This window comes from Genypterus blacodes, unplaced genomic scaffold (assembly GCF_046128005.1).
Source record: "Genypterus blacodes isolate CSIRO-AG114 ecotype Tasmania unplaced genomic scaffold, CSIRO-AGI_Gbla_v1 ptg000157l_1, whole genome shotgun sequence".
NCBI lineage: Eukaryota > Metazoa > Chordata > Actinopteri > Ophidiiformes > Ophidiidae > Genypterus > Genypterus blacodes.
Genome location: NW_027466958.1, coordinates 621,491 through 644,976, shown reverse-complemented (window position 1 = coordinate 644,976; position 23,486 = coordinate 621,491). Strand labels below are relative to the sequence as shown.

At 44.8% G+C, this 23,486-nt stretch overlaps 1 protein-coding gene across 1 annotated transcript; it reads right to left on the bottom strand.

Annotated features, from left to right (window-relative positions):
• Positions 1–9,230: 9,230 nt before the first annotated feature.
• Positions 9,231–23,266, bottom strand: cxcl12b (chemokine (C-X-C motif) ligand 12b (stromal cell-derived factor 1)). Its single transcript, XM_076167312.1, has 4 exons — positions 23,132–23,266; positions 20,192–20,309; positions 15,169–15,252; positions 9,231–13,003 (listed from the first exon to the last, which is right to left on the bottom strand). Exons 1-4 carry the CDS (start codon positions 23,196–23,198, stop codon positions 12,964–12,966), a joined length of 309 nt encoding a protein of 102 aa, XP_076023427.1. The 5' UTR covers positions 23,199–23,266; the 3' UTR covers positions 9,231–12,963.
• Between the last annotated feature and the right edge of the window lie 220 nt (positions 23,267–23,486).

Here is a 23,486-nt window from a genome sequence, read left to right as displayed (position 1 = left end):
CAGGGGTTTGAGACCCTGCTGCACCCTGGGTAATGTGGTTTAGTTAACTGTCCCCCACACACACACTCTGACATGCACGATGGGATAAACGCTCCATAAAGTATCAGATAACACAGGAACATACTTCTTGTATGTTCCACAGTTTTCTGTTTTGGCCTCATGCTTCTGCCCACCCACTGGTCAGAATCTGGGTGGGGCAGCTTGTCCTCTCCCACTGATGAAGATCTGTGCAGCCTTCTGGTATTGAGTGTTGGTGTCATGTTAGCAATATGAAAATGTGATGTGAGGTGTGCTGGTTGATTCCTGATGGATAAGATGGCCGCTCCTCTTCCTGTTCCTCCAGGAGCTGCCCAAGTGCTCAAACTGTTGGTGTTGTCATGGTGACTATTGTTGTTTTTTGGTGTTAGTAAGTAACTTGCTCTTGTACATTTGGAGCTGTGTGTGTGTGTGTGTGTCGCCTGGCTGCTGTGTGTGCTAAGCTGCCATCCCTGTGTATTTGGGCCTTTGTCAGTTGTGTGGTCAGCAGATGTTAGCCCTGGGTTCGGCTCATTTAAAGATGAATAATTACACTGATAGCTAATCAAGACTAATGGCTTTTTAACACCGATGTTCTCTTCAGAGGCGCTGGCTCGTTCCCTCTGAGCCACAGATAACATGCGGTGTGAACGCTCATGCTGTGTTGACTGAGCTGTCGACAGAGACGGCGAGGCTCGGGCAGACGCCCAACATATGGTTAAATACCATGACATGCTGGCACACACACACACACACACACACACACACACACACACACACGCACACACACACACACACACACACACACACACACACACACAGGTTTTATATTGGAACACCAGGGACATGAATCACAGAGTAATTGGCCTGGGAAGCCGCGTTTGGACAAAACCAATACATGGAAATAGCGAGGAGAGGCTGACCTGTAGTGTCAGGACGCTGGAGGTCAGGGTGACCTCAGTCTAATGCCTAAGAAGCCAAGTCAACTGTTTATCCCACAGCAGAGCAGATAAAAAGCTGTTTGAGTCGCATTTTAAAGGAGAAATGTTGTGCTTTTTGTTAATATCTTCCTCTTTCTAACGTTACATAAGGACACTTCAGGTTGATGCAAACCTAGAGCCCCTCCCCCCCCTGAGATCCTGTCACTGGATCAGGACTCAGATATTGTATTTGTCTTATTTTCCCTGAACGAAACCATCTGTTTCCACCTGACATGTTCAGTTTCCTCGTCTCTCTGGGTTTGGAGCTGTGTGTATGTGTGTGTGTGTGTGTGTGTGTGTGAGAGAGAGAGAGATATTGGACTCAACAACTACACTTGAACTGTTGTGTGCTACATATTTGTGTGTCACCTGGGACACAAAGTGAATCTGTCTTGCTCTCATGCATCCTCATGAATCCAAACTCAGCAGAAGCAGCTGATGCAAACTGAAACACACCCAATGTTACAAATCGTGAATATATTTCCATAGAATATCAGGATTAATGAGTGTGTTCAGCTGAGGATGACATCACCACGAGCATCATCCTGGAGGAAAGTGCTGACTCGTGAGTGGGACCTGTCTTTCCTCATCATGAGCCACTCTGAAGCCTCTCTGCACTTCAAAGAGTCATATTTCTCTAACAAAGAATGCAGTGTTGCACCGACTCGGGCAGCCGCTCGGTGGATTCTCGTCTCTCATTCAGATTTACAGCTCCCTCCGCTGTTCCCAACCTAATCTGGTCCTCCCTCCAATCTATCAAAGTGCTTTATTGTGGCGGCGGGTCTCCGTCTCTGTCTGGGCCCGGCGGCGGCCCTCGCTCGGAGTTATGGATCTACCAGCTGTTTGCGAGCGGCTATCAGGCCGAACCGGCGCTGGAGGGCCTGAAGGGAAAGCACCAGGTTTTATTTTGGCATTGTGGCCCCCTGCGGCCCTCTGAAAGCTCCTTTGGACTGAAGTCACCTCCCTCCCCATGCTTCTATTCAATATCTGAGAGATTCTCTGATTGTGTTTATATCCTTTGTTGTGTAAAGGCCTTTGTTTTCATCGCGCTGTGTGGAATGCATTTAATACTTTTATAAATATAGATTCCTGCATGTATGGCCACACACACACACACACACACACACACACACACACACACACACACACACACATACACACACACACACACACACAGTCAAACAGTATTGACCTTACACACAGATTTGTGAGCAGACGCGTTCATTCAGTATACAGTATTTATATTTAAATATATACACATATATATATGTATGTATGTATGTATATATATATATATATATATATATATATATATATATATATATGTATATATATTTATATATATATACACATATATTGTGAAATCTGGCATTTTTCCACCTTTTTGTCAGTTTCTTCAAGTGTAAAACCCCAATCTGAAACATTTGCAATTTTGATGCCATTATACACTAAGATAGAGCTTCTGCTTTCATCTGGTGCTGAGTCCTAAATGTTTTATTTAAGATGAATTCAGTTGGAATTCCAGTGCAGTGAATTGCAAATTAGTTTGAGTTTGAGTGTAAATGTGTGGAAAAAAGACCAAAGAAGGTGGATTACTGTTCTAGAAACAAGAAAACTAAAGTTTCCACAGTAAATTGTTTTTAGTTTCTAGACTTTACAAAGATGACGGGCTTCAAAACACCAAAGTTTGTAGCCACTAACAAAGGTATTGTTGCTTTATTGTTGCTCAAAAGACATTTCTAAGTGACAGAATACGATTTTCTTACATTCCATAACTAAGATTAAAAGAAGCCTAACACGTTTATCTTTATACTGTCCTCTGTTATGCACATTTTAAAACTTCAAATCAAATTTTCTTTACCCAACTGTCAAACTCTATGCTTGATGTGAGATCCTGTGACTAAACTGGAGAGCATGTCTCTTGTTTGTAGTGAGTCTTCCTCAGTGTAGCCTGGTGTGCAGCCTGGTGTGCAGCCTGGTGTGCAGCCTGGTGTGCAGTCTGGTGTGCAGTCTGGTGTGCAGCCTGGTGTGTAGTCCACAGACGAGCTGGCCCCGTTTGTCCGTGCTCACATCCATCCTGAACCTCCAGCCTCCTCATGGCTCCCTGGGGGAAGATCAAGAGGGGGAAAACTAAACTATGCCACCCAAGCTAGTTCTACAACCTCTGACCCTTTGTGACGTCTCGGTCTGGCTGTCAAACTTGTGTCATGTGACCTGTCTGGCCACAGCAGGGAAGTCACGGCTCAGTTTGTCTTCGCTGTAGCGTTTTATCGCACTTTTCCACCCATGGGAGCTCTTTGAGTTATTTATCTACTGACCCAAAATCTGTAAACACTCCATTCTACATTTACACTTCACATCAGGGCCCGGTGTGTGTGTGTGTGTGTGTGTGTATGAATCCCATACAGTTGTCTCTCGTGTTTCCCATCAAGCAAAGGTTTTACTTCCATCAATCAAGGTTGACTGACAGGGTCACTGCTTGATACATTTCACTTTAATGCCTGTGAATATAAATCTGTCCAGCTGTCAGATTTTCCTCTCTGACATGAGAGCAGAAACACTTCTCTCATTTATGGCCTCCACTTACATTTGGTGGACTCCATATAAGGTGTCGCTCCTGTAAACAAGCAGGGCGTCCCTACAGCCAGGAAATAGATTGTTTGATGCAGTTCTGATTGTTTCTGCTTCCTGTGGCTGAACAATATATTACTCAGTATATCACTATTTTATTATTACTACACGGCATCTGGCACCAGGATGACACAGGGTTTAGAACCAAAGGAGAGGCCAGCGTCAATCTAATATTTTTAAAAATACAACAAAACTTTGGGACAAAAAATCTAGAATAAATCTTGATTCTAGAAAAGTGTAGAATAAAAAAACTCATAGGGTTTGGTTGTTTTTGTTTGAACAATGGTAGAAAGTCAGAGTAAACATATCGCTACTTTACTTTGTGTAGTCTAATATTTTTTACAGTGCAACTTTGTCATCTGGTAAATGAAAGATGAATTCAGTATAAATGAAACTAGAAGAAAAGACTCCTGAGGCTTCTCTCTCATTTCTCGGGGGAAACGATCTGCTGACACCGAACTCACCTCCGGAAATCTGTGCACATTCACACCTGGGGGCTGCAGGGTCCGAGCACACGTTAGCTTCCTCCAGCTGCTGCCTCATAATTGGGGTTGAGTGCATTGCTCAAAGGCAAATGCACAGCAGGTGATGAGTGTCACTGTGTTTCCCAGCAGCTCTGTGGATTTGCACCGGTCACTTAACGTCCTCCTCCTCCTCCTCCTCCTCAGTTTGTGTATTTACATTCACATTAGCATAATTGCGGTTCGTGTTCGCAGAGGAATCATCGGTGAAAATATGTCTGAAATCTTGGCAGAGGCACTGAGCGACCCTGCCTTCTGTCTGAGCCCTGGGAATATCTGTACAGTGTCTCCAAAGTCTAGAATACGTCCAAACATGAGAGCATCCTGGCTTTAAAACACAACTATGAACCCGCTTCATACGTATGTGCTACACTTTGACACGGCATGATGAAGTAGATTCTCCATTTATGCTGTCTGAATCTCTCTCCACAGGGACTTTCCTCATGTGTTTACGTCTGCTGGCCTCATTGGCTGTTTGTGTCCCACCCACGTGTCTGTGCGTTTAACATCACACCTACCAAATGAGACGGAGAGAGGAAGGAGCTTATGAAACACATTTATCGTGTGAGGTTTTCACTTTTGCCCTTTCTTTCTAAGTAAAGTAAGTTCATCATCTGGATTTCATACTGGCTATGAGAAAAGCTTAACCTCCCAAAGGTCAGCCAGGAAAGTCCGGTCCAATCGAGACTGACGGCTCCTCCAATAACCACACCGAGAGGGAAATACTGGACGCTTGTTCAGTCTTCTAGTTCGAGCCAAAACCTCAAAACTGCAGAAGAAGGATCAAACTTGTCGTTAAGTTCCTCATATTCCTCATTTACCAGGATCTGAAACATTGGTTAACTTAAACGCCAATCAGAATCAAAGATCAGACCACAGAAATCATCACCTTAGGCGTGACCTGAGGATTTTTTGGCAAACATTAACATCACAACTTCTTATTCAGATGGTCCTTTGAAGCAGCGGGGAGGAAACTCGGTGGGAAAGTGTTGCAGGTGTGTCGAACACACTCGGGAAGAAGTCACAATGACGGCAAACTGAACCCAAACCCCTGAGATGTTTTGGGTCGTTGCAGAGTTGTGATGTTCTTCAGAGAGCTTCAGAGACATTCCACTGAAACTTGTTGTGCGGTTCACCAGACTTCAGAGAAGCGATGCTCTCAAAGGCCAGGGGGTGCACTGCAAAAAGTGTTCAACCAGACCAAACCTGTCTTGAATGTGTTAAGATGAAGATCAAATCCACAATGTAATGTTGTCCATTGCCGAGTGGAAAATGTGGGCAAACTTCTAAAGTAAATGTTGTTATGAAGTGCAAGTGTTCTAAAGTGGAGAGCACTCATGAGGCGGAACAATACCGGAAGAGGAGGGAATGAGTCTTTCTACACTTTTTACAGTGTGGGGCAATGAAAATAAAAGGTAATAGCCAGCGAGTAACTTTCCACAACGTTAATGATGCTTGTCTGCTAAATGCCAGCGGGGTCTGATAACCGGGCAACAAAGGCTCGGCCCACATAGCTCAGCGGCTCATTACCAGCGGATCATTGCTGCCGCCGCCGCCTCCAGAACAAGCCGTAAATGATGACGTTCCGTTCCCTCTCACATCTCTTTTCACAGTATGCTAATAAACAAAGATGTATTAGATCCTATTCTCTGCTTTGGAACAATATGGGAGTCGTTGCTGACAAATGATGATATCCGTCTCTTTTTGTCCTTCTGTCCCTCCCCCGCCGCTCTGCCGTCCGTCTCATTCAAACACGGAGGGGGTGTGTGTGTGTGTGTTTATATGGAAACATGCTGAACCAGTAATCAACCTGTTTCCAATAGCGGTATCCATGACCTTTCCCTCCGCTGGAAGGTTAAGGAAACACCCTGCCCTCAGCCGTGATGGATCTGAGGACATTCCCAACCCCCTGGAGCTGTTTAGGATAATGTCTCCCTGTCTGATGGAGAAGAAGCGTCTTGTTGGATGTGTGGTTTCTGTGGTGGCAGAAGCTGCGAGGGCTTTCATCCCTGGCGGCCCGCAGACATCCTTCTCCCGTTACAATGGCACGACCCGGGCCGCTCCTCATGGCTCTCACATGAATGGAGAGATGGCTGACGGCAGCTCAAACCTCCTCTGTCTTCTCTGATTGTTGCTGGTTTGCGTGTTTGGGTCGTCTGTAGGGGGAGAGCAGCGCGGCGTGTGTATGGAAAGGTCACGGCACAGTCAGGGAGGAGCGCACATATTGCTGGATGAGGATCACAGACTCTGATGTGGTGGAGTCCTGGGTAAAAATAGCCAGATAGCCAGGTGTGCTGCCGGCTGAGGCTTCACGTGGTTTGGTGAAAGTTCCCAGGGCAACACGACGGCCGAGCTTCCACTGCTAGTTTTTGCGAAGCCCGTGAGTTCTTAAAAAGTCTCCAAAAGTCCATTGTGTGTAGCCAGTCTTGCCTTGATCATTGTGATCACCGTCTACACGATCATGTGTTTCCTCCGTCGGTTGAACTATTCTATCTACTTTGGAAATCGCCATCATCGCTGTATAACCGCTGTTTTAATGTAAACATGTCCTGACACAAGACGGCGGCAGGTGAGGGCAGAGAGATGAGGAGGCAGATCATCGAGACAGAGAGAGAGAGAGAGAGAGAGAGAGAGAGAGAGAGAGAGAGAGAGAGAGAGAGAGAGAGAGAGAGAGAGAGAGAGAGAGAGAGAGAGAGAGAGAGAGAGAGACAGTATCCATCCCACAAATTATCATCTAAGTGCTTTAATTGTCCCTGTAGCTTTAAACACACAGCCGGTTTCCTTCAAACTCCAACCACATGTTTGAAGTGCTGGGCTCATATAGGAGGAGGTGAGAAGGCACACCTGGGGCCATTTACGCTAGGCCTGCTCTACTTAAGGTGGACTTGAACTTTTAAGGTGGACCAGCACTGTCACCACTGTGAGTGTGTGTGTGTGTGTGTGTGTGTGTGTGGGGTCATTTTCCTCTCCAGGATGCGGCCCGTGTCCATGCATCCTGAGCAGAGAGCATCACGCTGGCGTCTTCTTTCCCCGGCTTTGTTTTCATACGGAGCGCTGGAAAGAAAGCAGAGGAGGAATAACACCCGACCTTTCCTGTTAACATCCTTCACTGTCACTACCTCTGTTAGCTACACACACACACACACACACACACACACACACACACACACACACACACACACACACACTCAGGATTGCCGCCAACATGTTTCCTATTACCTTCCATTCAGCTTGCTGGGTATTAAGTTGTTCAAAGATTTCCAATCAAGAGCCTCAAATCACAGCGGATTACCCACAATGCCTCAGACCAAATCAGCCGGGCAATTTCTTGTCCAACCTGGTTATGTTCTCTGTCTCAGGTTGATTTGAGTTGATGGCTGCTGTGCAGTGAGTGAAGCATGGAGATGTTTAGGTGTTTGGTGCAGCATGTGGACCAGGATCAGTCAGACTCAGACCTTCATTAGGCTCAGCTTAGTGCAGCTACATGAGCTTCGTCCAGGCCGATGCTATCTGGGACGAGCGTACGTTCACTGATCACATCCAGCCCAACATGGGATCTATAACTAAGAGAGATGAGTCAGCAGTTTAGTTTAGCTCTGTTGTTACGCTCCTTCGTCTCCTCCTCTTGATCAACCTGTCAGGCTAAGTTCAGCTTCACTGACTGATTGTACTACAAACTGTAGTGAGTCTGTGTGTGTGGGGTCCAGTTTTGTTACTTCTACACACTTTGACTCTTTTGAGTTGTTGATATTTCTCCAAAGACAAATATTCCTGACTTAACTGCACTCAGTGGGATCGCATGTGCAGTGGATTCTCACTCTAATCAGCCCACTGGAATAGCTTTATGAGCCACAATGGGACTTTCCGTGCGTTCTTAGCTTTATTAAGAATCCTTCCCTCAGTGACCTCAGCCCTCTCTGTGTTTGCTCAGATAATTTCCTATTATGAAACAAACCCAAAGTGTGAGCTGGATCAGAGCAACGTGCCTGCTAGACTTCACATTCATAAACATGGTGTCCATGTGTCCGCCACCTCCGTCTGGGCCGGGCCTCAGCTGAGTAAGCACCATGCAGAAATCCTATAATCATTCCTGAATGTGCCCAAAAGCCCCAAACATGGAACTCTGACCCTCTAAGTGGCCTGGTCCACTTCCAAGGCATGTCTCACGTTCCTCATGTGTATCTGCTGGGAGGTCAGAGGAGAGAGTCTCCCCGTGAAATGAATCCGCTCTACATGGTTCCACTTTATTACAGCTGACAGCTACACAGGCTCTCTGGTGCTGTGGACGAGCACTGAACCAGCACAAATGAACACTTCAGGTGTTAAACACACACACAGGGCTGTTAATGGGCAATACATGTGCCTCTGCTCTTCACCTACAGGCTGGGAAATGATTCACTCAGTAGGTTTCAGCTCCACAGTGGAAGAAGTCAAGTGAGTTCTCTTGATATCTCGTTTCCGTGTGAGACCATAGTGGGTCTGCGTGCGGTTTTGGCTTTGAGGAGGAAAGCAGGAAGGCTCTCCTCTGGTGTGTGTGTGTGTGTGTGTGTGTGTGTGTCCCTCTGTAGTCGTACTTCCCACCCAGCTGAGCTGTGCAGCGCCGAGCATCATCACACTGAGACAAATGATTTATCCAAAACGTTCATGTAATGCAGGATAATCTGTTAGACAGTCCAGCTCCATGAACTGAAGATGCTTTTAGATCTGTATTCATCACTTCTTTACAGATAAACTTTGTTCTTTTTTAAAGATTAAGATTCTTGTTGATATTCATATGAATTTATTTGAATTATTAATAATTTTTGGATAATTTCTGGATAGATTTTGGTCTGGGGAACTTGTATGAAAGTATGAAACTAGCGAGCACTAGAGGAAACTGAAGTTTACTCAGTGTGCACAGTGGTGCTGCAACAAAAGAGAAATTTTTCTATTTTGTTTTTCCACATAAACTTTAAACTTAGATCCTATTGAAAACAAGAACAATATAGATGTGAAATAACATGTATCCTTTAAATAGTTAATTAAGATGAATTTGTGACTCAAAATCTGCGACGTACAAGGAAGAGAGAGAAACCAAACCGTGTCATGTGTTATATGTCATAGAGGTTTATTGAAAAAGGGCTTCAGTATCATTGCTAACACGTTGCCTCTTCGTATACAAACAGTGAAAATACAGAGAGTATCACTCTGACACAGCTTATATGAAGTATAAGTGTCAGAAGCTGCCTCAAAAGAAATCATTCTTTCACATTGTCTCGGGGTCCAAAGTAGAACGCACCCAGTTTGATTCATTTACACAAATACGTCTGCTCACATTTGGTCCAAATAACATTGACTTATTAGAGATGATGGAGAAGAAGATAATGGAAGTGTTTGATCACAGTAACTGTCACTTCAAGGGTTAAATGTCTCAAACGGGGCCAGAGTAATAAAGTGTACAAAATGCAAATCATCTGTGTTTAATAACAGTTATCAACTCCTTTAACATATTAAAACCATCCCCTTAAAATAATCAATCATTAATGGTTAAGTAATCTTTCCTCGCAATTTCTACTGTTAGTGTGATTAATATAAAGAAAAGTCTTCTACATCACCACAGTGTAATCAGGCCCAGACAGGTCAGTGTTGTTGTTAATGTCAGCAGATAAGCAGACATGAACTTGTGTGTCTAATTAAGAGATAAAAGATAAACCCGCCACACTGGAACGCTAGAGGTCTCCACACAAATTTACCTTTTTGATAAAATAAAGGTAATTAACGGCACTTGAATCTATCGATAAATGTTTCATTCATGTACGTCTGTTGATGTTCAGCACAAATAAAGTTATATGACAGAACTTTGGCTCTATGTTCGTGGTAATTACAGGATTACTACATTATTTAGCCGCACACACACACAAACACACACACACCTGTTACGGTGCAGTCAGCAGTTGTGAGTGTAAATAAAACCGACCGCAGCAGTCCGCCGTGACTTTCAGAACAGCTTGTTAAAATAAAGTGTTAATTTAGCAGCAGGGCAACGGCGAGTCGAGGTTGGAAAAGAGCACGAAGAGCCCAGGGGCTGCTGGGAGGGTCCAGATTAGAAGCACATGTCGGATCTGAACTCTACGGTTTGGTTCTGTTCTGGCTCGGCAGTTCGATTGACACATGCTACATTGACCTCTGTGACAACAATAATAGATTGAATTAGGAGCATTGGACAGGGGACGGCCGCGCTCATAATGCAACCAGAACAAGTCTACAGCTGTTTTACATCTGTGATTTGTTATAGCCCAAACAATACACACCCAGGAGAGGAGGACAAAGCAGGAGGGTAATTAAAGGAAACGCACAGTATGATGCTTTTTTTGTTATTTTCCCTGATTTTTTAGAGTGTAACATAGTAGGAGTTAGTCAGGTTGATGCCTGTTGGAATGCGTCCAATCAGATAAACTCATAGGTTCTTCACTGAAAGCCTGAGAGCCTGAAAGCCTCGTCCTCATTGGTCCTTCAATTCTTAAACATGTGTACTTCAACATGTAACACACACGCTGGGTTTGACTGTATGTGTGTGGTGTGTGTGTGTATTGGCGGCTTAGGCCTGACACAGCTGACCAATCAGAATCAAATGTCCTTCAAGAGACAGCAGTTATAACACCCTGTTTTCACTCAGTGTGCACAAGGAAAAGAAGTGGATTCATTAGTATAATATGTCTCTTACATGTGTTATATTATTCTTGTGATATTCTGTCACATATGCTGTTGTGTAGTTGGAGATCTGCTTCATTCTGTGTCTCATAGAAATCATAAAAAAATTACAAAACATATATATGCCTAACATGCAAACACTACAGAGTGTTTAATACTGTTTGTAGTCGGTGGAACAGCCTTCATTTAGTGGCTTTACCAGCATTTAAAAAAGCCTCTAATAGGATTATACACAATACAAAAATAAAAACATTACAATTAAAAACACATCTGATAATAAAGTGGCTGAAATATATATACTTTATATATAAAGAAAGAATAATCCAACGCTTAGTTTACGCCACCATGAACATTGGCTCTGATTCAGTGATTTAGCGTTTAGCTGTTATTAGCTTTCCATTCCTAACAGGACAGGTGTTGGTATGAAAATACTGCAGTTCCATTTCTCTGTCCTCATTTTTTCCCCTTTTGTTAACATTGTAAAAAACAAAACAGTCGAGCTACACTAAGAATTCTAATAATAAAATAAAAGTAAAGGATGTTTTTTGAGGTTGACAGGTTTCTTCATATTGCATGTTTCTGAATAAATATTTGGTCTCTCCGTCTACACTTGAACTGATATGTTGAATGAATAAAAACCTAACTTCCATTATGGCCACAACACAAACGCTTCAACTCACTCTGACCCTCTGCAGTCTGGAGACATTTGAGCTTGAATTTGCTTTCCTTAGTTCACAAAATCAGCATGAAGTGCTTTATTGATGATTACAATGGATCATGTGACAATTAAGTTATGGGCTCAAGATTGATATGTTCCAAAGTTCTTAAGAATCAACAAAGTTTGGTCTCTTTGCTTGTTTGTTTGTTTGTTTTTTGAGGGGGGGGGGGGGGATTTTCTTTTCACTAATTTGAGACTTTTCTAAAATAATTTATCAACATTAAATAATTTGTTTTACAATTTGATGTTAACAAAAATCTTAAGAGATTTCTTTGCAATGAAAACAAATTCAAACTGGTAAAATGTCTTCAGACTCTCGAGGGTTAAACAAACCCTCTCAACAAACTTTCCGATTCATTATCCAACACAGCGACGACAGCACAGCAGGGCGCTCTGCTGCTCTGTGTTTAGCTCTTTCCTTTTTGATAAAACACATCATAATCTTGCATAAACTAAACAGTGAACTCATCATCAACATGAATGGCTCTGACCCCAGACTGTGTGTGTGTAGCACCACGTCATCACTGCTGCTTAATAACAAGCCAATGTGACGACGCAAGACATGGTGTGAGTAAGGCTTGCCCTGATTGGTCAGCTGGCCTCCGTCACTCTAATGATCTAGTAGTAAAAAGGCTTTTGTCGTGTTAAATTAGGAATTAAAACTTTTTAGCTTCTTTTAAAAACTCGCCGCAAAACAATAAAAAGATTCTCAATTCTTGATATTCATTCAAATTTTATTCTGAAAAAAAAAAGTTTTTTTTACTTGTACAAAAACCTTCCATCATATATTTTTTTAACTTTTTTAAAGAATAGTTTTGAGTTAGAGGTTCAATTGGACTCAGATCAATCACAAATGAGTCTGAGTAAGTTGCCTTGAATTTTTTTTACACTGTTACAGTTTACAGTAATGCCGTAAATCTGAGGTGACGGGATGGCAGCATTACCCACAATGCCTTGCGTGTGAGACAGCGTTAAAATAGTTTGTTCAGCTGCAGGAAGTATGAAAATACTATATACAGGAGCACAGAGTTAGTTCATTCATTTGCAGCACTTCTACACACACACATACACACACACACACATCAATTGCCCAAAGTGTACACACACACATGCAGACACACGCACACACATTTTACATCACACGCCCTGACATTCCATCATCAGGTATAATTGCACTTGGTGAATATGGACGGGTGGAGGTGACTGTGTGGGCGGAGCCTTATCCAGCTGGACCAATGGCGTTTGCTGGGTGGCTCAGTTTGGCGGTGAAGTGCTGCTCCTGCAAGCGGCCCGTGAGAGGTGGACGGGTGGGTACAGACGGCGTGTTTACATACATCCATAGCAGTGACGGGGAGGTGAGCAGGTTCGTCCCGGGCTGCCAGGTCTGAAGACCAAAACCCCCCCGAGTTTAGATTTTCTTATTGTTGCGTCTTCTGGTTTTCTTCACCCTACAGGGAGATACAGAGAGAAACTGTTTACAAGGCTGAAAACTAACTAACTATGTTCAAATACTAACCTGCAGTCAACAATAAAAGCCACATTAGAACAAAGATTCCATCACATTTCCTCCTGAGCAGAGCCGGACACCTGAAGGCCGGAGCTCCACATAGCTCCTTTATGTGTTAAACAGAACGACTCGATCTGGACTGACTCTGAAGCTTGGAGGGAAGCTTGAGATCACACAAAATGATTTTTCACAGAATTCACTAATTTTGTGGTTGAGTCAGAGTTTTGGCTCGCTGGTGTAACACCTGTTGCGCAACTGAAGCCCCAGATCGTCCCTAAAAGTGAAATATTGAGAAAAGCTGAGTGCCAGGATAAACTCAGCCTAAAGGGACGAACGCAGGCTCCACCTTTACATGCACTTTAGAACTTTGAAACTAATAGGACTCTCTCTCTCTCTCTCCCTCCCTCTCTCTCTCTCTCTCTCTTTCTCTCTCTCTCTCTCCCTCTCTCTCCAATCACTGACTGTTAGTGTTTATTGGTCTTCCTGCTTTATTGCACTCGTATATAATCCCACTGGAAGTTCCTTTTGCTCATCCAGCCGTTTGTGGAGAGGGAATATCATGGAATCTTTTACTTTTCTCCTTATTTTTTCCTCTTCTTCTTCCTAGAGAGCTTTGGGCGGGTCTGGATGCTGTGGGCCTGTAAAGCCCTCTGAGACATTGTTTGTGATAGTGGACTGTAGAAATGAAGTTGCCTCCAAGAACCGTAGATTATGTGATTGTAAATGTATTTACTGAGGCATGTAAACATCTTCACCTGAGTCTTTCCTCACTGTGCAGACGTGTCTCGTGCTGCCATGTCTCAACCTGTCCATCCCCATTGATTGCCTTCATGTTTGCGGCTCAATGGTATGACAGGGCAGCAAGACACAAAAAGGTCAAGAGTGAAGTAAGACTTCATGTTAGGGGCCTCAAGTGTTGGCAAAGTTTGGCAAGTGAACATCATGAGATATAAAGGTGATTTATGTGTTCCTACATGAACATGAAGAAAGTGATGCTGACAAAGAGCAGCCGCACTCTGAAGAATGACTCCCCCCTCCTCATAAGCAGAGGGTTGAGATGAAAAGACATCAGGCTGCGGTTTCCTCTGTCAGGGTCAAACGGTGAATGTAAGAGTACGAGTATGTACATGTGTGTGTGTGTGTGTACTCAGGGTCTGTCCTTACTGCGATCAAGACTAAACTGGGATTAAGCCGTAGGCATGTATAGAAACTGGGACTGCTGAGGACACGCGACAAAGTGTGTCATGGCAGTGTGAGGCTGCTGAGGAAACACACCAGGCTCAGATGTTTACATACCTGATTCAATCAATGAATTATTGGGTAATCGGGGCATACGGCATACATCAGCTTGTGTGCGTTTCAAAGGCATTACATCGTTTCTGTCATGCAGGATAACTGCGGGAGAATCTAAGTTTTAATGTCTGCTTGTTTATCAGTGCCTAAAACAAAGATAGTCAAAGGTTTAAACATGAAGAGATTTACACACACACACACACACACACACACACACACACACACACACACACATTTTGTACTAAACTGTGCTTGTGTGTGGTGTGTGTTTGTGCGGTGATGCTTTCTGTCAGCACTCTGGTATGAACAGGAGGAGTTTGTAAAGTCTCACTCACACCATCATTCATACACACATGCTTCACACACTGAGCACCTAAACACTACACACAGTTCCCACACTGAGCGTCTGCGCTGCACTTAAGGTCATTGTCACGTTTGGGGCGTAAACCGGTTGGATTGAACTCAAAAGTTCCCGGTTCATTCACTAACAAGAGGTCAGGCTGTCTACATCACGTCTTTAAACACAGTTAACTCCTCTGCGTTTGTCTGCTTCCTTCTTTTCTCAGAGGAAGCAGACATACCAGCGTCAGATTAATCATTCTGACTTCATGCTAATTATTTCGCAGATCATAATTCAGGCTTGTACGTCAACTAGGTTTGCGATTCCAGAGCAGGAAATGGATGAAGGGACGTTTTTAATGGAGCAGTCGTGTTTATTTTGTCTTTGAAGGCACCACGGTCCGATGTAAAGAGGGACGTATTTCACTCCTGTCTGCCCCAGAGAGGATTTGTGTCGAGTCAGTGTCTGCTTACTTGTTAATGGCGTTCTTTAAGTACTGCTGCAGCCACTTGGTCTCTGGGTTGATGCAAACCTCCCTGTTGTTCTTCAGCTTGGCACTGCGGGAGAAAATAGATAGAATGTAAGGGTTTGACTTCACGTAAACACTGTGAACACATCTCAGTGATTATGAGCCCAACAGTCGAGGATGTGATGGCTTTGTATTCTGGTTTGGTTTTGATTCTAGCTGTTGACATAATGATGTATGCTACCCTGTAGTCTAAGGTGGGAAAACAGAGGCCTGTGGACCAAATATGGGTCTTTCACCAGCAGAATGTTCACGTTCTAAGGATCCATCATAACTTTCCTTCGCTGCTCCCTGTAAGTGTGCAGTTTAGCCCTCTAGTGGCAGACGTATTTAAGGTCGGGCCACTTAAACGCCCGTGTGTCATGTCTGTTCGCCAGTTTACTCAATGTAGTGTTTACCTTTAACCCCTTCAATGAGGATTTCCACTTTATATTAGCATTAAGCTAATCCAGTATACAAAACAAGCAAATTCTGGATTACATCAAATCCCTTAACACATTGACTTAACTTTTAATTTCTAGTAATGTTGGTTGAAGCAGTGAGGTCAACATGCTGAGCTAGGTCAAGACATTCAAACATCCACCAAAGACAATAAACATATCCAAACAACCTAACGTATCCAAACATATACGGCTGGCCTGTGTGATAATCACTTAAGCCCGCTGAGCCCTACTGCAGTCTGGCACCAGAGAACAAAGAGTAACAACAGGAAGTTCAGCGATCCTAGAGTCCATTCCAGCTGTGGTTTCCTCAGTTTGCTGCACGCGAAGATGCCGTTCAGCTATAGATCCTATCTCCTTTATTAGCTGTGCGGTCATCCAAAATGTAACACGACCTCTCAACGACCTCAAGGAAACGCGGCTGACACTTTCATTAACGTTGGTGTGTAAAGAGGCTAATCCAAGCTCCTTCCCTGCTCTGCTCGGCTGGCGTTTGAGGCAGAATTACAGTGAAGGAGCAGGTGCAGGCTCTTTATTATTAAAGGCCGATCATGGAGGGGAGACTGTGCTTCATCTGAAGGATCTGTCAGAGAGTCGGAGAGCATCAGAGAACATATTAAAGGGTGAAGTGAAAGTGTGTGCCGTTATCTCCATGTAGTCCCGTGCGGAGATGTTAGAAATCCACCACGACACAGCATCGGTCTGTTTTCTCTGTCTGTGTGCTTCATGGTGTGATGTGATGGGCTGGTGTGGATGAAGCTCACTGAGGCTGAAGGGACCACACTAGTAGTTTGCTGTGTTTTAGCTCTTTACCTACAACTTCTGTGTACTTTACGCAACTGCTGACCATTTCCGAAGCCTTCCTGGGGGCTCCAGCGGTTTCGCTTCATTTCAGTGCAGCAATAATAATAAAACCGCCTCTTTGAGACCTGCAGCTTTCTGGAAATGAAATCCATCCAATGTTTGGTTCATTTTGTTTTTCTTAGTGGTGGTGCATTCAAGGACAATACGAGCTGCTCATATCAAGCAGCCAAAAACATGAAGTTTATGGCCAACGGTGGTCAGAAATCGTCTTTTTTTGGCGTGTTATCCTTCTGTTGCAGAGAGGAGAGTGTAATGAGACGCAGGAAAGAGGACATGAAGCATGACGGGGACGCAACAAAGGTCCAAGGCGCCAGAATCCCTGTTAGGGATGTTGCAATGACTCGTGTGATACATGCAGCTTTACCAGCTGAGCCAGAGATGTACTGTATATTCACAAGACTAACAGCCAAGCAAACATGGAGGCTGAGGCAGAATGTCCTGGTTTATATTTAGCAGTGGAGACTGGAGTATGAAACGCCCGAGCATCTTTGAAGGCACCAGCTGTGACTATTCAAGCAGTTCATGCTGCAAACTGAATGAATGATTCCTGTCAGTTTGTTTTAATATCAGATGATCAGTTTCTGGTTGAGTAACATTTATATCTCCATAAATCACGTGAAGGATTTATTTATGTGGGTGATTTTGTCCACTTATCTCCACTTTAGCTTTATTTATGGCCAATTAATCACACATAAGTCCTCTTTTTATGACGGCTCAGTTAACCTTTCACGTTTTACAACACGTCCCAGTTAAACCAGAGGATTAGCGGTCCTAACATGCTGTCACCTTAACGTCCACACTGAGGAATCACACACACATCTGTACGTCACGTCAGGTAATCCACATTGACAAAAGAAGGAACCCAAGTGTCACATAGATCATAGATCACATCCATGGATATATTACATTATATTTACAGTATAAATCCAGAGGCTCAGTGTGAATCAGCGATTTGAGGAAATGACCGTAATATGTCAGGATCTTCCCGGAGACGCTGAGCGCAGGCTGGACTCAGAAACGCCTCAGCTAAGCCCTGAAAGCCTCAGCACGTCCTGCAACACGCCGAAGGGATTAGTGCGCTGAGCGGCCCGCCGCCGTGAAACCACGCAGCTGTCCACTTCCTGTCTGGGACGGCTGGCGTTTAAACGGTGATGAAGGTGGAATAATTGCCTTTTCCAATTAAGAGGCCGCGATGATGCGAGGTGTTTCCGGTGTGTTTGTTTGTCTCACGCATATTTAATAGTATAGTAATATTATAGTGGAAATATTAGAGCTGCCAGAATTATTTTTAATCGGATGGAAATGAGTTCCAGATATCAGAAAATGGGTTGAGTCGATGATAAAAATAGAGCGTCTCCACTGCTGCTCTATTTAGCTTCTATTAACACTTCCCGATTATTCCTCTGGAGTCTAAAGTCATTTTACTAATTTAATTTAAGGCTGAATGAGGACTTATGCCTCTTATAAATAAACACTTCTGCCTGACAGGATGTCACGTGTAGACATGTAAACACTTTGATTCTAGAAAAGATATATATTTTAAATTGCTTCTGCAGGAATCCATTTTTTTTAAATCCAAGAAAATCAACAGAAAATTAAATAAGGCCTCAGAAAAGCTTTAAAATACAAAGTATCACTGAAAACTGCTAAGGTCTGATCCTACAAAACTCGTCCTTAAGTCCCTTGAGCTCACTTTGAAACCACAAACCAGATTCTGAAGGATCTGAAGGCGACAAAATTCATTGCAAAGTGAAACAGCAAACATGACTTCAGACAGTCAAAGGGTGAGAGGAGCTGCTGCTGCTGGTCTGAGGGCGTTATCACATCCAAAGTGTGTGAGATTAGACTTTCTCTCACCACAATAACTGATTTCTACACCTCTCAAAGAAAATCTGAGTTCGCAGCTCGGCGCTAGATGGAAGGTTTCGGCGGCGTAGCGCTGCAGCCGGGGCTGCTGGGAAGTGGCAGCGATGGCGCGTCGTGATGAACAGCTTTGGGCTTTCAGCGAGTGTGTGTTCTCGCTGCAGATGGAGTGCCGAGCCAAATATTTAGGTGAGGATTTGCTGTGTTATCAGACTCAGCTGGGCGCCCGTCAGATCTGGGACATCGCCCCCCCTCCCCCTGCTCCCCCCCCCTCACACATCAGTGGCAAAAGGTCACGCATGAGAGGTAACAACTCTGGGGGTTTGCTCCTCGCCGCTTCGCCTTCTCCTCCCTCCAACTCTCCATCACACGACTCTGCAAATCAACCCCCCCCCCCCCCCCCCCCCCCCCCCCCTGCACCGCCGCAGCGCTTTCCAACTCAATTCCTACCTCGGCGACGCCCCTGCCAACCCTTTTCCACGCTTGCAGCAGATGAGCAAATGGCCGGTCTGAGAGCGTGGAGGCCCTGAGTCTCACATGGGGGTCAGGCAGTCAAACAGCTCGGTAACCAGATCTTTGTTTGTTTTCTCCTCCGGGGACGTTCCCCCTCTTCCCCTCCACTTTTATTTTATTAGGGGTGGCCGGCTCATCCGTTCGGGAGCTCTCCGCTGTTTTGATGTCTCCCTCCATCCTGTTTATCTGTCTGCTTGTCTGGCGGCCCTGCGCCCTAATTGACTTGGCTGGAATTTAAGGGCCGGAGTTCCACAAGCAGCAGGTAGTAATTACTTCACAGCAAGTTAATACTAACAGCCTGCCGGGGTGGTGGTGGTGGAGTGGGGGGGGCAGGGGGGGTGGGGTTAGTGTTACTCTCCCTCTTTCATCTGCCCCGGTTGAGATATCGGAGCGGCGCTCTGCCTTTCCCCCCCGCGGCTCTGAAGGCTCATGGCACAAACGACTTCTTGACTCCTCCTGGCAGCTTTTTGGAAGGGAGGTTCCAAGGAGTGTGTGTGTGTGTGTGTGTCCCGGGCCGGAGCGCTGTGTGTCCTTTCTGACCTTTTGCCATTCAGTCACAGCCCCCCTCTTCATCCTCCTCCCCCCCTCCTCCTCTTTTGGCTTTGGGGCTTCTGCCATCCACTTTTCTACAGCTCACAAATGAATGAGGCCTTTTTGTTAATGTGTTCCAGACTAATGACATTAGGCTGAATGTTGCAGGCTGCAGATTGAGGCGGGAAATCAAAAAAAAAAAAAAAAGCAAAAAGAAGGAAAGAAGGAGGCAGGGGGTCAGCAGAAATACAAAGGTAATCACTCTGACCTCTAATTATTGCTTCCTTTGCAAAACATAAATGTCCCCCGGCGCCCCGGCCTCGTGTCGCTCTTCCTCTCTGTGCGTCTGAATCAGGACGGGATAAAGGAGGACTAACGCCACGCTTCACACTCTCACTCTCTCTTAACCCTTCTGCCTTTGTTTTGCTTGTGCGTAAACACCTATCAAGAAGAAATGAGAGAGGAAATGAGCTTTTCCTAAAAACACAAACTCAAAGCCCGTTCCCCAAAACCTGTTTGTCACCGAGCCAAAACACTTCCACACACACACACACACACACACGCTGATGACAGCTTCCTTCTGACACAACCAGCGTTTCCAAAAGACCCAGAGGACAGAAGAGAGAGTTGTACTGCCGCAGTGATGAAGTCATGAGGAAGACACAAAGAGCACAAACACCAAACAAATGCAAACAGAATCTGGAGGAAGTGAAGAGGAGTGAGGACAGGAAAGGCAGAGTGCAGCATCTTTCTCCTTACATGACTTGGAAGGGGCAGTTGGGCGTGTGGAGGAACTTGAGCTCCTTGATGGAGCGCTGAGGCACCGTGTTGAGCGTGGAGCGACACCAGCAGCGCTCGACCAGGCTGATGGGCTTGGCTGCAGAGACACAACAGAGGGAGAAATGAGCCGACATGTTAGGAGACGGAGCAGCGGAGGAGAAGCAGAGGAGCAGAGAGTCTGGGTGCGTCTCCAACAGGAACACACTCCCAACCCAACATAATGTGTGTGTGTGTGTGTGTGTGTGTTAGCTTACATGTAAGTTAAGCTTTGATTGCGCTGCAGTTAGACACTAAACCTACCTGATGTTACAAAGACACTACATGTGTAAAAAGAATGAAGGCTTAATATTGAAATAATGATGTAAAAAATGTAACATTGATTGATCGTGAATTATTTGCCACAATAACAGAATCTCCATACATTTTTACAGTTTTCCCTCAACCCAAATCAAATACCTCAGCTGGCACACACCCTGACAAAGACAATGATCTGTGTATTTAAATGTTTAAGTCATGTTTCATCATTGACTGATGAAGAACGCAGGTTTAATTGGTTTAATTCTTTAGATAAAGCTACAGAAGTCATTGATGATGCAGCTCAGACTTCAAGATTCTTTATCAAATAGATGAAATAATTTATATTTAAAAAACATTTCATCGCTCTTTGTGATTTGGCAAATTCCAAACGACAGTGATCACCTGAGGATCAATCTGCTCCTCTCTGCTGACTGGATCAATCTCAGCAGCTTCACTTTACTGTTACAACACTTTAAATATCATGGGAACAGATGAGTTTACCTACAATTGCTCCAACAACATATTCATTAAAAAGAGATTAACCTGCTGCACCCTCTCTGCCCAGCCTCACACACACACACACACACACACACACACACACACACACTCTGGGAGCATTCAGCCGTGCCTCTCTAATGGAGAAGGGCCCTTAACGTTCAGCAAGACTGCAGCTTCCAATATTCCTCTCTGTTATAAGAGAACCCTTTGGAGCTCAGACGGCATCAAAAGCTGCAGTGGAAATCACCTCGAGTACATTCTTCAAATGATTACAAATCACCCCGGTGCCTCCGCTGGGCGCCCGTGGGCCCCCGACCACTCCAAATACGCTCAGACAGAAAAGAGAGTTTTGCCTTTTTGAAATACGACTTAGGAGGATTTCCAAAGCGGCGCTGGTGAGTTGTAAAGACGTCGGCCGGCCGCTGAGAGGAAACAAACTGCAGTAAAGCTTTCACTGGGATAACACGGAGGAGAGCTCGGCCTGTTTGTGCCAAGTCAATCTGGATAATGCTAGAAATAATGGAATAGAGATATTTAACAGAAGCCAACACAAACAAACGTTTCCTGCAGCACTGGGGCCGACCCGACCTTTCTCTGTGTTCCAACATGTCCCTGTTGACTCGCATGTTTATCACGCAGCACCAAATGTCCTGCCACAAATGGTTTAAGCCCTCAGTAATATCAGCCTAATGATTCACACCCATCCAGGCTCTTTTCTCATGCTAATAACCCAGAGATCATTATGCAGCTCGCAGCTCCGGGGCCAGAAGCGAGCATCACCGCCGCATTGTTTATCCCTAATTACAAACTAATTAAAAGAAAGCAGAGAGAAAAGGCAAATACACACATTTAGGGCCTCTCTTTAATATGCAATCAGGGGTCTCACCGGGGCTGAAACAACAAGCCCAGCGTAACGCGGGCCAGGCGACCCGACACCCGGGCCTGGCTCCAGATTAATGTGGGGTCGGCCCGAACACGGCACCGCCACAGGCACATACGTGAGCGAAAGGCTGCAGAGACGCTGCACGGAATCGTTTCTGGATAAACTCCAGCCTGACACGTCGGCCCGTTCTTTACCACACAGACACATAACGCCACTAATAACACAAAGGACAGGTTGGGATGTTGTAATTCCACCTCCATGCCAGTGATCATTGAACCATTTTGGGTGTCAAAGTTGATAGATGTTGGATGAATCGTGTTGGCATGGAGACCCTGAAGCTGCTGCTGTGTGGTTCTCAGCCTGAGAGCAGCTGCAGCTTTGTTAGGTGGCTTTGCTCTCATACTAAATGAGAAGAAACAGATTTTCATGCCGTAATCTTTGAACGACTAAACACTGACAGAGCGCTACGGTTTAAAAACTCAAAATCTCCAGCCAAGACGATTCCTCACTCTACGACCAGAACAAACCTCTGCTTTACATGAAACAGGCAGAAACTCTCCTCGTGTCCGTCACAGCACACGGCTCTTCAGGCTAACTTCATAAACGGTCAAACTGCTGCAGGTTTGCAACTTTACAGTGTGTGAAGAGATTCAGATCAAACTAAGCAGGGAATCAAACACAGCCAGAGAGTAACAGTGTGTGATTACAGCTCATTATAAATCAAAAGGGACAACTTTACATCTCAGACATGCTGCAGAAATACAAAGAAGCTTTTACTGAAATGTGAAGTCGCTTTATACTGAAGACAAACAACTTAAACCAAATGAAGAGGAGCAGAAACACAGGGAAATACTAAAATTACTGAGAATATAAGTGTCATTTATGTTGTAAGTCAACTTCCAAACCTTTTTTGGTTTTGATAAAAGGATGAAACAGTTTGGAATCAAATGTTGTAACTTTGCTCCTCGTCTTCACTGCAGAGTTTCACATCACACATTTAGATTAAAGATTCAACCAAAAACCTGTGGGCAACGCCAAACTATACAAACTAAGAAGCCTCAGGGAAATGTAATCAAACAAATAGATATTTTTTTTTACATATAAAAAGTTAGAAATGTGAGAAATTAACCCTTAAAAGTCTGAATCAGAGTGAATCCACTGTCTAACTGAGCCTCCTGCTGTTTAAGTGGATGGCAGCTCAGAGTGTGCAGTAAAGACTCCAGACCCGAGCAGAGACTCACCGGTGCAGGTGGGAGCGTGTGTGGCCACGGCCAGCAGAGCCAGCAGAGGCAGCAGTTTGACATCCATGATGCTGCAGGAGAGAGAGAGAGAGAGAGAGAGAGAGAGAGACGCTCGCTCGGCTACTATCCAGCACAACTGAGTCTGTCAGCTCAGCTCAGGGTGTGTTAAAGCCTCACACACACAGAGAGAGAGAGAGAGAGAGGGAGAGAGAGAGGGGGGGGGGGGAAGAGGGAGGCCCACTTTCTCAGGAGGGAGGGGGTGTGGCGGGGGGAGGGAGGAGGAGGAGGAGGAGGAGGAGGAGGAGGAGGGGGAGGGCAGAGGCGAGTCAGTCGAGACTTCCTCGGTTGTAAATGT

What these genes read in the sequence shown, in the direction of transcription:
- cxcl12b (XM_076167312.1), bottom strand. Translation starts at nt 23,198, where the DNA reads ATGGATGTCAAACTGCTGCCTCTGCTGGCTCTGCTGGCCGTGGCCACA. An exon ending in ACACGCTCCCACCTGCACCG is followed by an intron (nt 20,310 to 23,131) that starts GTGAGTCTCTGC and finishes GTGTCTCTGCAG; the next exon opens with CCAAGCCCATCAGCCTGGTC. An exon ending in AACTGCCCCTTCCAAGTCAT is followed by an intron (nt 15,253 to 20,191) that starts GTAAGGAGAAAG and finishes TTTCTCCCGCAG; the next exon opens with TGCCAAGCTGAAGAACAACA.